The 11938-nt window shown below is 45.5% G+C and overlaps 1 protein-coding gene across 1 annotated transcript; it reads right to left on the reverse strand.

The window, feature by feature from the left end:
- Positions 1-5772: 5772 nt before the first annotated feature.
- Positions 5773-11588, reverse strand: LOC138438200 (keratin, type II cuticular Hb1-like). The gene is made up of 9 exons (XM_069586395.1): positions 10982-11588; positions 10026-10234; positions 9361-9421; positions 8886-8981; positions 8504-8668; positions 8110-8235; positions 7637-7857; positions 6793-6824; positions 5773-6269 (listed from the first exon to the last, which is right to left on the reverse strand). The coding sequence occupies exons 1-9, from the start codon at positions 11399-11401 to the stop codon at positions 6157-6159; spliced, it is 1443 nt and encodes a 480-aa protein (XP_069442496.1). The 5' UTR covers positions 11402-11588; the 3' UTR covers positions 5773-6156.
- Between the last annotated feature and the right edge of the window lie 350 nt (positions 11589-11938).

The raw sequence follows: 11938 nt of genomic DNA on the forward strand, positions 1-11938 counted from the left end.
CAGGGAACTAGATCCCACATACTACAACTAAGAGTTTTCATGCAGCAACTGAAGATCCCGTTTGCTGCAACTAAGACCCAGAACAGTCAATTACATAAATGAATATCTTTTAAAAAAAAACAATTAAATAGTATAATCAATCTTATTTTTGACCCTGCTTTGAATTTTCATGATTACTGTTAAGGTTGAATAGCTCTATGAATGTCTCTTATCCATATGGATTTGCTTTCTTTTGACCATTTCTTCTATTGGATTGTTTGCCTTATTCCTATTGGATTACAGGTGTTCTTTATATTCCTAGATATTACTATTTTATCACTTATATGTGTCACAAATAGCACTTTCAAATTTATAGCTCATCTTTTTACTTTCTTTATGGCATATTTTTATCAATAAAAGTTCTTAATTTTAATGTAGTCTAACTTATCTTGCTTTTATATTAAGCGCTCTGTGTGACTTGCTTAAAAGTCCTTTTCTATACCAAGATCAGAAAGGTGTTCTCCATTTTTTTTCTTCTTAGAGTTTTAAAGTTTTGCATTTGACATGTATAATTTTAATTTGCTTGAAATTGGTTTTGTGTATCACAGAAGTCAGGGATCCAATTTCATTCTTTCCCATGTGGATAACCAATGTATAGTTCTTTCTCTGTTATTGATCTGCAGATCAAAGATATATATAGATATAGATATAAGGTATATTTAACTTTATATATTATATATCATTTTATTTATGTCATATTTATTTAATATATTTATATCATATATACACACAAGAATAATTTTGACCAATGTAACAAAACAGAGAGCCCCCAAATTGATATATATTATATATATATGTCATATATACATATATGATGCAATATATTATACAGTATGTCATAAGCATAAATAATGCCATACGTATGTTTTATATATGTATGTATACAATACACATCAGTTTAAGGGCTCTCTATTTTGCCTCATTGGTCAATTTGTCTAACCTTGTATAGATACTGCACTGAATTTCTGTAGCGTTCTGAAAGGGCAAATATTCATTCTTTCTTTTACATCAGTGCCTTGACTCTTCTCAAACTTTCCTCTTCACCATAAGTTTTGGAAACAGCTTGTTAAGTTTTATGTAAACCCTTGTTTGGGATTCAATTGTAGTGGCACTGATATTGTAAATCAATTTAAGGAGAATTAATGTCTCCTTTCAACAATGCTATATCTCTTCATTTAGCTAGGTCTGCATTTTAACTTTCATTTCCTATAACATTTCATAAAATGTTTGTATTTCTCTAGGCATAGTTCCCTCATATTTGTTAGGTTTATTTCTAAGTATCTTATGGGTTTTAAAGTCATTAGTTTATCCATTTTATTGGGAGATAATTTATATACAGTAAAATACACACATTTCAAGTGTACAGTTCAACAAGTTTTGATAGATGTTTGCCCTCATTCAACCATCACTGAATGAAGATAAACGACATCCCAGCAAGCATCTCAGTAGTTTCCTTCATACCCCCTTGCAGCAATCTTCCCACCTCATCCGAGACAACTACTGATCTAATTTTTAGCAATGGAAATTAGTATTGCCAGCTGGAGAACTTCCTATGAATAGAAGCACACAGTATATACTCTGATTACTTTCACTTGGCATAATGTTTTTGAATCATCCATGTTGTTTCATGAATCAGTAGTTCATTCTTTTCTCTTGCTGAGTGATAATCATCACATGAATATATCTCTGTTTATCCATTCACCTATTAATAAAATGTTTTTATTGTTTCTACTTTGGGACTATTATGATTCAAGCTCCTAAGTAATTCATGTACAAGTCTCTGTGTGGACCTGTTTTCATTCCTTGTAGATAAATACCCAAGAGAGGAATTGCTGTGCCATTTGGCAAGTGTATGTTTAAATTTATAAGAAATTGGCAAACTGTTTTCGGAGGTGACTATATCATTTTATCCTCCATGAAAGTTCCAGCTACTCCAGCTACTTGATGGTCAGTCTTTTAAATGGTTAGTCTTTTAAAAGATTAGTCTAGTGGGTAAGTTTTTTTCTCATTGTGGTTTAATTTAGTTTCCTCTGATGACTAATAATGATGAACAGCTTCTCACATACTTCAGTTCAGTTCAGTCATTTAGTCGTGCCCAACTCTTTGCAACCCCATGAATTGCAGCATGCCAGCCTTCCCTGTCCATTACCAACTCCTGGAGCCTGCTCATCGTGTCAGTGAAGCCATCCAACCATCTCATCCTCTGTCGTCCCCTTCTCCTCCCGCCTTCAATCTTTCCCATAATCAGGGTCTTTTCCAATAAGTCAGTTCTTTGCATGAGGTGGCCAAAGTATTGGACATTTAGCTTCAGCATCAGCCCTTTCAATGAATGTTCAGGACTGATTTCCTTTAGGATTGGCTGGTTGGATCTCCTTGCTGTCCAAGGGACTCTCGAGTCTTCTCCAATACCACAGTTCAAAAACATCAATTCTTCAGCATTCAGCTTTCTTTATAGTCCAACTCTCACATCCATTCATGACTACTGGAAAAACCATACTTTTGACTAGATGGACCTTTGTTAGCAAAGTAATGTCTCTGCTTTTTAATACACTGTCTAGGTTGGTCATAGCTTTTCTTCCAAGGAGCAAGTGTCTTTTAATTTCATGGCTGCAGTTACTACCTGCAGTGATTTTGGACCCCCCAAAAATAGTCTCTCACCGTTTCCATTGTTTCCTCATCTGTTTGCCATGAAGTGGTGGGGCCGGATGCCATGATCTTAGTTTTCTGAATGTTGAGTTTTAGCCAACTCTTTCACTCTCCTTTCATTTTCATCAAGAGGCTCTTTAGTTCTTCTTCACTTTCTGCCATAAGGGTGGTGTCATCTGTGTATCTGAGGTTATTGATATTTCTCCCAGCAATCTTGATTCTCACATACTTACTGAACCTTAATACATCTTTGTATTAGGTTTGTAAGGTGTCAGTTGAAGTCTTTTACCCATTTTGATTGAGTTGTTTGTCTTCTTGTTACCAAATCCAAGTCTAACTACTCAATGCTCAAAAAGTATTAAAGAGGCCAGGCTGGTGGAAAGAAACTTTGCTTTATTTTGCATGCCAGCAAGCAAGGATGCAGGATGGGGGTGGGGGAGGTGGACACCTGTCCAAAAGCTGACTCCCCCCACCATTGACAGGGGGCAAGAGCTTTTATAGACAGAAGGAGAGGGTTACATGCAGAAATAGCACGGTCAGCTCTGACAGTCATCTTGAGGTTGGTCATCAGTGGTCTGACCAGTGTCAACTTGACTGTTTTAAGTATAGTTTACCTTCAGTTCCATGTCAGTTTGTTCTCATTTCCTTGAGGCCAATTCTTGGAATTACAGCAGCTTATGTCATGGCTACCGGAGAAGGCAATGGCACCCCACTCCAGTACTCTTGCCTGGAAAATCCCATGGACAGAGGAGCCTTGTAGGCTACAGTCCATGGGGTCGTTATGAGTCGGACACAACTGAGTGACTTCACTTTCACTTTTCACTTTCATGCATTGGAGAAGAAAATGGCAACCCACTCCAGTGTTCTTGCCTGGAGAATCCCAGGGATGGGGGAGCCTGGTGGGCTGCTGTCTATGGGGACACACAGAGTCGGACACGACTGAAGCGACTTAGCAGCAGCAGCATGTCATGGCTACAGTCTGGTCATCATATAGTTAACTTCTTCCACCTGGTGAGGGTTTCAGTATCTGTAAGATGGTTCATAGGATATGGCTCAGCATATTATCCTCAGTCCTTGAGAAGGAACTAAATGTCCCTGATTATGCTTAATGACTACATTATTATTATGTTGTCTCCTTTGATTGTTTTCCCTTGTTTCTGCATTTTCTGACTTCTCTGATTAAACTTATTCTTTGGCTAAAGTTTTTCCATGGACAAAATGCAGGCAGAGGACACGAGGGGGCAAGGACTATGGGGTCTTGTTCCATTTCATTCTTATTGAGAGCTGAGTTCTTTACATTTACATGTAATGTAATCGTTGATATGATTGCTTTTAAGTCAATAATTTTGTTGTCTGTTTCACATTTGTCTGGTGTGGGTTTTTTTTTGTTGTTCTCTAAAGTTTGTTTCCTGCCTTCTTTTGATTTAATCAAACATTTTTAAAATATTTCAAGATTATTTATTCTGTTGGCTTTTTAGCACTGGCTTTTTTTTTAAATAATAAACACTGATTTTAGTGATTGCTCTAGAGCTAAAACTGACTGTGCATCCTTGGGTCTTCCCTGGTGGTTCAGTGGTTGGGACTCTGATTCCACCGGCGGGGCTGAGGTTCAGTCCCTGGTCGGGGAACCAAGATCCTACCAGCCATGCAACGTGATGAAAAATCAAAAAGCATCCTTAATTTATCAAAGTCAATTAAGATCCCCTGGAGGAGGACATGGCAATCCTCTCTGCAGTACTCTTGCCTGGAGAATCCCATGGACAGAGAAGCCTAGCGGGCTGCAGTCCCTAGGGTCACAAAGAGTTGGACACAACTGAAGAATCTGAACACACACACTAGTCATCTTCCTGGGCATTAGGCTGATGTGAGATGCTTCTGTTCACCCCTCTTATGATAGCATCTTGGTTCACATTTCATGATTTTTGATTACTTGTGAGCTTCCATTTGTTGTAACACTCTGGAAGAATTCCTAGAAGCCTGGGTTTGAATGGCATTCTTCTAGAAAGGATTCGTATTTGCTCTTGCCAGATTCAGAGGAGAACCACCAACCTGGGCTCGTTTTAAACAATGTTTTCATGTATGGTACTGTGGGTATTTGCCACCAAAAGAAAAAAAAAGTGAACTCCGCCTAGAGCTGGATGAGAGCAAACTTGTGGTTTAAAATTATCAGGAAAAACTTTTCTTTACCGAAGCCAAGGTCAAGACGTACGTGTTTCTTTCCTCTCTTTTTGCGGATTCTTTTCCTGCTTCCCTCTTCACTGAGGGTCATCCAGGGCCTATTATGGACCTTGGATCCAATTCTCCCTTTTATGGGCCTAGGCTTTGTGTCCTGTCCCCTAACCATAGTGGGCTTCCATCCATTGAATGCCAATGACCAACAGATGCCCCTTCCATGCCATCAGACTTCATCATTCACATACTTCCCTGGAGCCATACTGTTATTGTTATCCAACTCTGATCATCTCTCATGTGTTCTTGCTAGCTCATGATGCATTAAAATATTTTTGAAGTATATTATCTATCATTTTAATGACAAAAAGTTTATTCAGAGTTCCTAGTCTGACTTACTGCAAGAAAAGAAGTTGCTGGTGGCATTCTTCAGAGAAAACAATTCACAAAGCTTGGTGACTCATTAGATAAGGAAAATAGGTGTCAAAGAGTTTTAAGCTGGAGATATTAGAAAGAACTAATAGAAAGAAGGAAAGTTGATGAATGGGCCATCTGTAGATGGGAAAAATGATGAGATGTTTTTAAGCCTTCTTGAATTTCAATTATCAGTGTAACATTCACGTGGAGGTGCCCGTGGTCAATCAGAAACCTCAGAGATGAACTCATTCATTCTCTCAACATTGCTCAGTGCCTGCTATAAGCCAGCACTGTGTCAGACACTTCGTAGCACTAGAGAATTACTTCAGAGAGCCCTGAGCCATCAGAGCACCCCTCCTCAAGGTCCCCAGCCCTGAGCACACAGTAGCAAGGCCCAGCAGCAGGCCCACCTCTCCGTCCCCCACCCCACCCCCTCCGCTTCCTGGAGATCCCACCCACCTGTTCCAGGCCTGGAATAATGGACAGAAAAATGCACACATATGACGGCAACTAGATTACTTTATTCTAAGCACAGTTAGCAAGGAGGAAAGATTTGGGAAAGGGAGTGAACATTCAAGAATGCAAGGGAAAGAAAGGTGGGAGGGGGACTTAGGTGTCGTCCTCTTCATGGGATCAGAGTGCCCAGAATCCTCAAATAGACTACATCCATGGATCACTCCTCCAAGCAGCCTTTCTCAGCCAGAGGCAAGCAGGAGACAAGGAGGGGAGGAAGGGATTCCCACACAAGAATTGAAAGGTGGACAGTAGAGAAGGTGCGTCAGAATGATGGGTTGCACATGGTAGGGTTGGGCAGACAGGCCAGCTGGGAGGCTCGGAGAGGGTGAGATGGGCTGGGGCTTGGGTGCCTCCTCAAGTCTTGCCAACTCAACACTTCTTATAGCTGCTGCCACAGGCTCCCACCCCATAGGAACTGATGCTGCAGGTACGGGTGCCTGAGAGATCACCACATACAACTCCACCCCGGGAGCTGCTCACACCTGCACAGAGACAATAACAGTCAGAACCTTCAGGGGTGGTGGGGAGCTGGCCCCAAGCACAACTCCCTCCCTAACACCCAGTAGGATGTCTCTGGATCATCCACATCTCCAGGGAGAAAGACAATCTGAACTCCCATGTGGTCTCAGGACACCCATCCTCACTGGACGAGAATGACCTCAGTCTTTCTTAATCTATTCTTCTGTAGCTGATTCCAGGAAGACCTCCATGGGGACAACCACGCAGATAAAATACCTGTCTTGATCCGGAACAAGACAACTGGAATATGGACAAGTATTTGGACAAGGAAAAAGTCAGAGCTTCCTGTGATGGGGAAAATAAGACTGGCACTCTAACAGGCGTGGGGTGAAGTATTATTCCACTCGTAACCTGTCAACCAGCTCCCCCTTTGTAACTGTGTGGTTGGAATGAATGGAACTCTTCTCCCTGGGTCTTTTTACCCTCAGAGCTAAGACTCCCACTGTCTCACTTCAGTGTCTCCCCTTCAGGGCCCGAATTACTCACTGACATTCACAGCACTGATGCCTTCACACAGCCTGATGTGGGAGAGAAAAGAGCATAAGGACTGGGTATTAGTTTCTGACAGCGATCCCAGAAGTCACATGGTCACCCACTCTGAACCCAGTCACCTAAGGAGCCACCCAAGTCCCTCCCCGGAAGGTCAGAGAAGGTCTGGGGTCCAGCACCCCTTGAGGCTCAGCATATCCCCAGCTCTGTTTCAAGAGAACACAAGGGGCAGGATCTCTCAGGTCCCTCTAGGAAGAGGGTCCTACTCAAATGCAGTGGGACTGCCCTCAGGACTCTAGCTTCGGACTGCCTACCCCACTCCTACTGACTGGCTCTACCATCCTGAACAATCCAGTCTCCCTGGGCCACAAGCTTTTCATCTCTCTAATCGAAATGTATTTTTCTATTTGCCCTTTCAGTTTGAGGCCATTTTTATCCTGTCCCTTAAGCAAGGGTGTTCTGGCACCAGCTCCTACCAGTTAGTTCACAGATACTGTTCTGTACATTTCTAGCCAACTCTGCATGAATTCACAGTGGTAGCTTGAGCCCAGCCATGGTAGAAGTATTTATACCACTAAAATATGCAAATGTTATACATCATAGACTTTTTATTCCCTCAGAGAACCAGCAAACTATTGTCCCCAACCAAATGATGTAGGAGCCCATTGGAAATCAGACAGTGGGCTCAACTGAGACTGTTCTCAGCCTCTCCTCGGAGCAGAGAGGGAGCCAGAAAGGGTTCCAAGATGTGAGCAGAAGAAGGAATGGGGAAGTAGTAGAGGAAAAAAAAAATGGGCCAGGTCTCTGCAATTGAGGCCCCAGCTGTGCAGACTGTACCCACCTCTGCTCCTCGCCCTCCAGCAGGCGCCTGTAGGTGGCGATCTCGATGTCCAGGCCCAGCTTGGAGCTCATCACCTCCTGGTACTGCTTGACCAGGCTGGCCATGTCCTGCTTGGCCTTCTGCAGGGCTTTCTCCAGCCCCGCCAGCTTGCCCCGGGCATCATTAAGGGCCGCCTCGCCCTGCTGCTCCGCCTGGGTCACTGCGGCCTCCAGCTTGGAGTTCTAAGGGCCCAGGAGAGAACAAGGTGGGTTATGGCCTCTGAGCCTCTGTGTCCATTTCCTGGATGTGTCTAGTCTCTCTACCCAGATGAGATCACCCCAGAAGCAGACCTCTCCCCTTCATCAACTGGGGTTCCCAGAAGGGCCATAACCTAGGACTCAAGTCAAACAAATGGGTTGGAGAGTGAATGGTGAGATCCAACTGGGCACACACACTGCCAGTGGGACGCTGGGTGGGCCTCAAAAAAATCCTACCTGGCTCTTAGCATTTTCAATCTCAGCTGTCAGCCTCTGGATCAGGCGGTTGAGCTCATTGATCTCCTCCTTGGTGCGGCGCAGAGTCTCCCCATGCCGATTCACTGTGGCCTTGATCTCTTCATACTGGGAGAGGAAGCAGAGAGGCTCATGAAACTCAGGATGGGACCTCCCACACATTCAGGACAACATAGATGATTTGCAGGTTGTCCAGGGCTCAGCCTGTGCAACCACACATGGCAGCCCTGCCTTTCTATCCCAACCTGAGAGATGTCAATACTTTATCTGCCGTCCCTAAGGATCAGAATCCCCAGACAAAAGTAGCCTTTTTTAATAAATGCCTTGAATCCCTCCCAGCACCACGTCTAGGAGGCAGGTGTCCTGGACCACTCACCTTGCTGCGGTACCAGCTTTCAGCCTCGGCCCGGCTGCGGCTGGCGATTTCATCATAGTGAGCCTTGATCTCGGCGACAATGCTGTCCATGTTCAGGTACCTGCTATTGTCCATCTTGACGATGACCGAGGTGTCTGAGATGTGGGCTTGAATGACTCTCAACTCCTGAGGGGCCAAGAGTCATTCACATTACATACATCATCCAGAGCCAAGTAGAACAGAGTTCACATTCCACCTTTACACACACACACACACACACACACACACAAGCCCACAATTTCCAAAACCCTCACGCCTACAGGCACTCCCGTCTATTTCCTCTGTACACAGGCCAGCCTGGGAATCAGGAGGGCTGAGTAATGTCCTCTCTGCTGGTGCTCACCTCTTCATACAGGGTCTTCAGGAAGCCCACCTCCTCTACCAGGCTGTGTGCGTTGGCCTCCAGATCTCCCTTGCTCACATAGACATGGTTAACCTCCTGGAGATACAAACACACAGCAGTCCCTGGTCATTGCAGAGGCTTTCCAGGGGGGCTCCACTTCCCCCAACCCCATCCCCAGCCCTGCAAAGCAAGTCGTAGGCATAGATCAGTAAGTCAAGAATAAGGGAACTAAGGTCTCCCACCAACTCTAGCAAAATGTCCTGTGTGACTTTAGAAAGTCCTTCCATCTCTCTGGGCCACCCTATAAAGGAAGAGCCAGAGAATTCCTGCCCTGTAGATCTCCCAGAGTGTGAGAAGGGAAATGCCCTTCTATCGGTTGGAATAAAATATAAGTTTATTAACTGAACAAGGGCAAACCGATGCCCTGAGGACTACCAGACTCCCAGGCAACTATCCCACAAGCAGACCGACTCACCTGCTTGATTTTGACAAACTCATTCTCTGCCGTGGTCTTCAGGGCGATCTCCTCTTCATACCTCCACAAGGGAAGGTAATTTGAAACAAGAGATTTAGCTAGTAATGGAAAGGAGGGCCCAACCTGACCCATCACATCCACCCCCAAGGATATCTGAAACATCCCTCTCACCCATATCCCTAATTACACATTTCTCTAACTTAGACATGATTCACTTTAAAGATATTGGTTTTGTTATTACTCAAGTATAATAAACTGCCTGGAAAGGTGGATGGAACTAGTAACTGGAACCAGTGACTGTGAGCAGTGGAGAAGACATAGTGACATTTCTTTACACCTCCAGTACCTAGCACAGTAAGGCCAAAGAGTAAGTGTTCAGAACAGGTTTATGGGATGGGTCAGTGGATGGATGGATGGATGGATGGATGAAGAGGGATATGGTCCCTATCCTAAGAAGTTCATAACGTGATAGAAAAAGATTCTTTGCTGACATTTCAGCTTGTCTTCTTTTCATGTGTCTTCCTGTCACTGCCTTTAAAGCTGACAAAAGCAAAAAGCGGATTAATGAAGAAAGAAGTTTCTAAGGCCAGTGTGCTCAGTGGCTCCCCGATTGTTGTATCATGTCAGCCCTTCTGAGAGAAGTGGACCTTCCCAAATGCACTCACTTCTTCTTGTAGCCCTCCAGCACCTCCTGCACGTGGTTGAGCTCTGAGGCCAGCCTCCCAGTGTCGGCCTCCACACGCTCAGCCTCCCGCCTCAGTGTCTCGATGTAGCCATTGAACAGGGGCCCCAGGTTGCTCTCGCAGCTGCGCTGGTTCTGGTACAATTGCCACTTGGTCTCCAGCAGCTTGTTCTGCTGCTCCAGGAAGCGCACCTGCCACCCAGAGGAACAGTCACCCAGACAGCCGTAATTCCACCATCCTGCAGGATCCATCCCCCAAAACTTCCACCCATTCCTTTCCCCATCCCACCACAACACACACATGAGGATCTCTGTCACTGAGATGGCTGCAGATCTGAGTCCAAGTATCCATGATCAAGCGGGAAAGTCCTTTTTCATTCCTGGCTTCACTGTGGCAAGGATCAGAATCCCCTCCCAAATGACCAAGCCTTCCCCTGAGAAACCTTCCCCAGTTAGGTCTCCTGCTGGCCCACTCCTGTCTGAAGTGAACATTGCTGGGGAAGCCTCAGCTGGCCCTAGAGTTCAGTGTGAGAGTGTGAGTGAGTGAGTGTGGGGCGGGGGTGCGGAGAGAGAAATTGGCGGGGGACAACTAAGCATTCCAGGCATCCACAAGGATGACCCTATAGTCCTATTTCTATTTCTTTTTTTCTTCTGCTTCTATTTCTGATGTAAATTTCATATGTGTCCCATGGGGGACAGGGGTCTGTGTCCGCCTCCCTCTGACATGCAGTTCCAAGCCTGTTCTTGTCTCTCTTGTCCACTGTAACGGTGCTATCATACCAGGAGCCCCTGCTCTATGCTCACTTCTCTTTAGTCTGTCTGTGCCCTGGAAATGTGTCCATCTCCTCCATCAATCCACATCTCTCCTGCCCCCTGACTAACCCTTCAGTGCCTACCCAGGAAAGAAGGTTCAGGAAGAGTGTGATCAAGGACACCCACCTTGTCAATGAAGGCAGCAAACTTGCTGTTGAGGCTCTTGATCTGCTCCTTCTCCTGGTTCTTTACGCGCTGTGCATTGGGGTCGATCTCCAGGTTGAGGGGCTTGAGGAGGCTCTGGTTGACTGACACGGAGGTGATGCAGGGAGGGCTGGGGCTGCCAGAGCGGTACCCAAAGCTGCGGCTGCTGGAACCAGCACGGGAGCCCCCGCAGACACTGCGACTGCTGAAGCCCCCAGTGAGGCCGCGGTAGCAGGAGACACCGCGGTAAGGAGCAGCCGTGACGCAGCAGCGGCTGGGCCTGGATCCGCCGGCTGAGCCGCAGCTGAAGGTGCGACCAGGACAGTACCTTTGAGTGGTCACAGAGGAGCTGGAATTGCGGACTCCACTGCGGGAGCTAAAGCAAGCCGATCCACAGGTCATAGTGAGTCAAGGCTGGAGGAGATGAAGCCAGAGGAAGAAGAGAAGGGCTCTGAGCTCTCCCTCGCTGTCCGTGCCTTTTATAAAGCCAGACACCCAGCGCTGTCTATGTCACCACATGGAGCAACTTTCTTGTCACCTTTATGGGCTTGGGGAATTTCTCAGTCATTTCTCCTCTCCTGGGATAATATCATCAAGATGATATTATATTGGCTTTGGAAAATCCTACACTCAGGCAACTCTGAAGCCTTGGCAGAATTTTTTCCATAGTTCAGGGCCTGAGGGTGCCAAGGAGCCTAGGTCAACCAAGGTCTGGGGACTCTGCATTTTGCAAGAAAATTGAGGAGAGAAAGGGAAGCCAGGTTGGGATGATGGTTTTCAGGTCAGCTGGACTCATAACCTCTGACTTTTAGTTTGGGCCACAAGATTAACTAAGACCAGGGACAAAGGGTGGGCCAGCCTAGGGTGGGAAGGTGGGGGTGGACCCTGACAGCTTTGAGAGCAAGAGGCTTCCAGGGGCTTCACAGGTAGGGTCTTGGG

This window comes from Ovis canadensis, chromosome 3 (assembly GCF_042477335.2).
Source record: "Ovis canadensis isolate MfBH-ARS-UI-01 breed Bighorn chromosome 3, ARS-UI_OviCan_v2, whole genome shotgun sequence".
NCBI classification, from domain to species: Eukaryota; Metazoa; Chordata; class Mammalia; order Artiodactyla; family Bovidae; genus Ovis; species Ovis canadensis.

Bases quoted from the DNA above. Each gene is read 5' to 3' on its own strand.
- LOC138438200 (XM_069586395.1), bottom strand. From the start codon at position 11,401: ATGACCTGTGGATCGGCTTGCTTTAGCTCCCGCAGTGGAGTCCGCAAT. The intron at 10,235-10,981 runs GTGGGTGTCCTT...TCTGGGTGGCAG, and splicing joins TTGCTGCCTTCATTGACAAG to GTGCGCTTCCTGGAGCAGCA. The intron at 7,858-8,109 runs GTAGGATTTTTT...CTGGGCCCTTAG, and splicing joins TTGAAAATGCTAAGAGCCAG to AACTCCAAGCTGGAGGCCGC.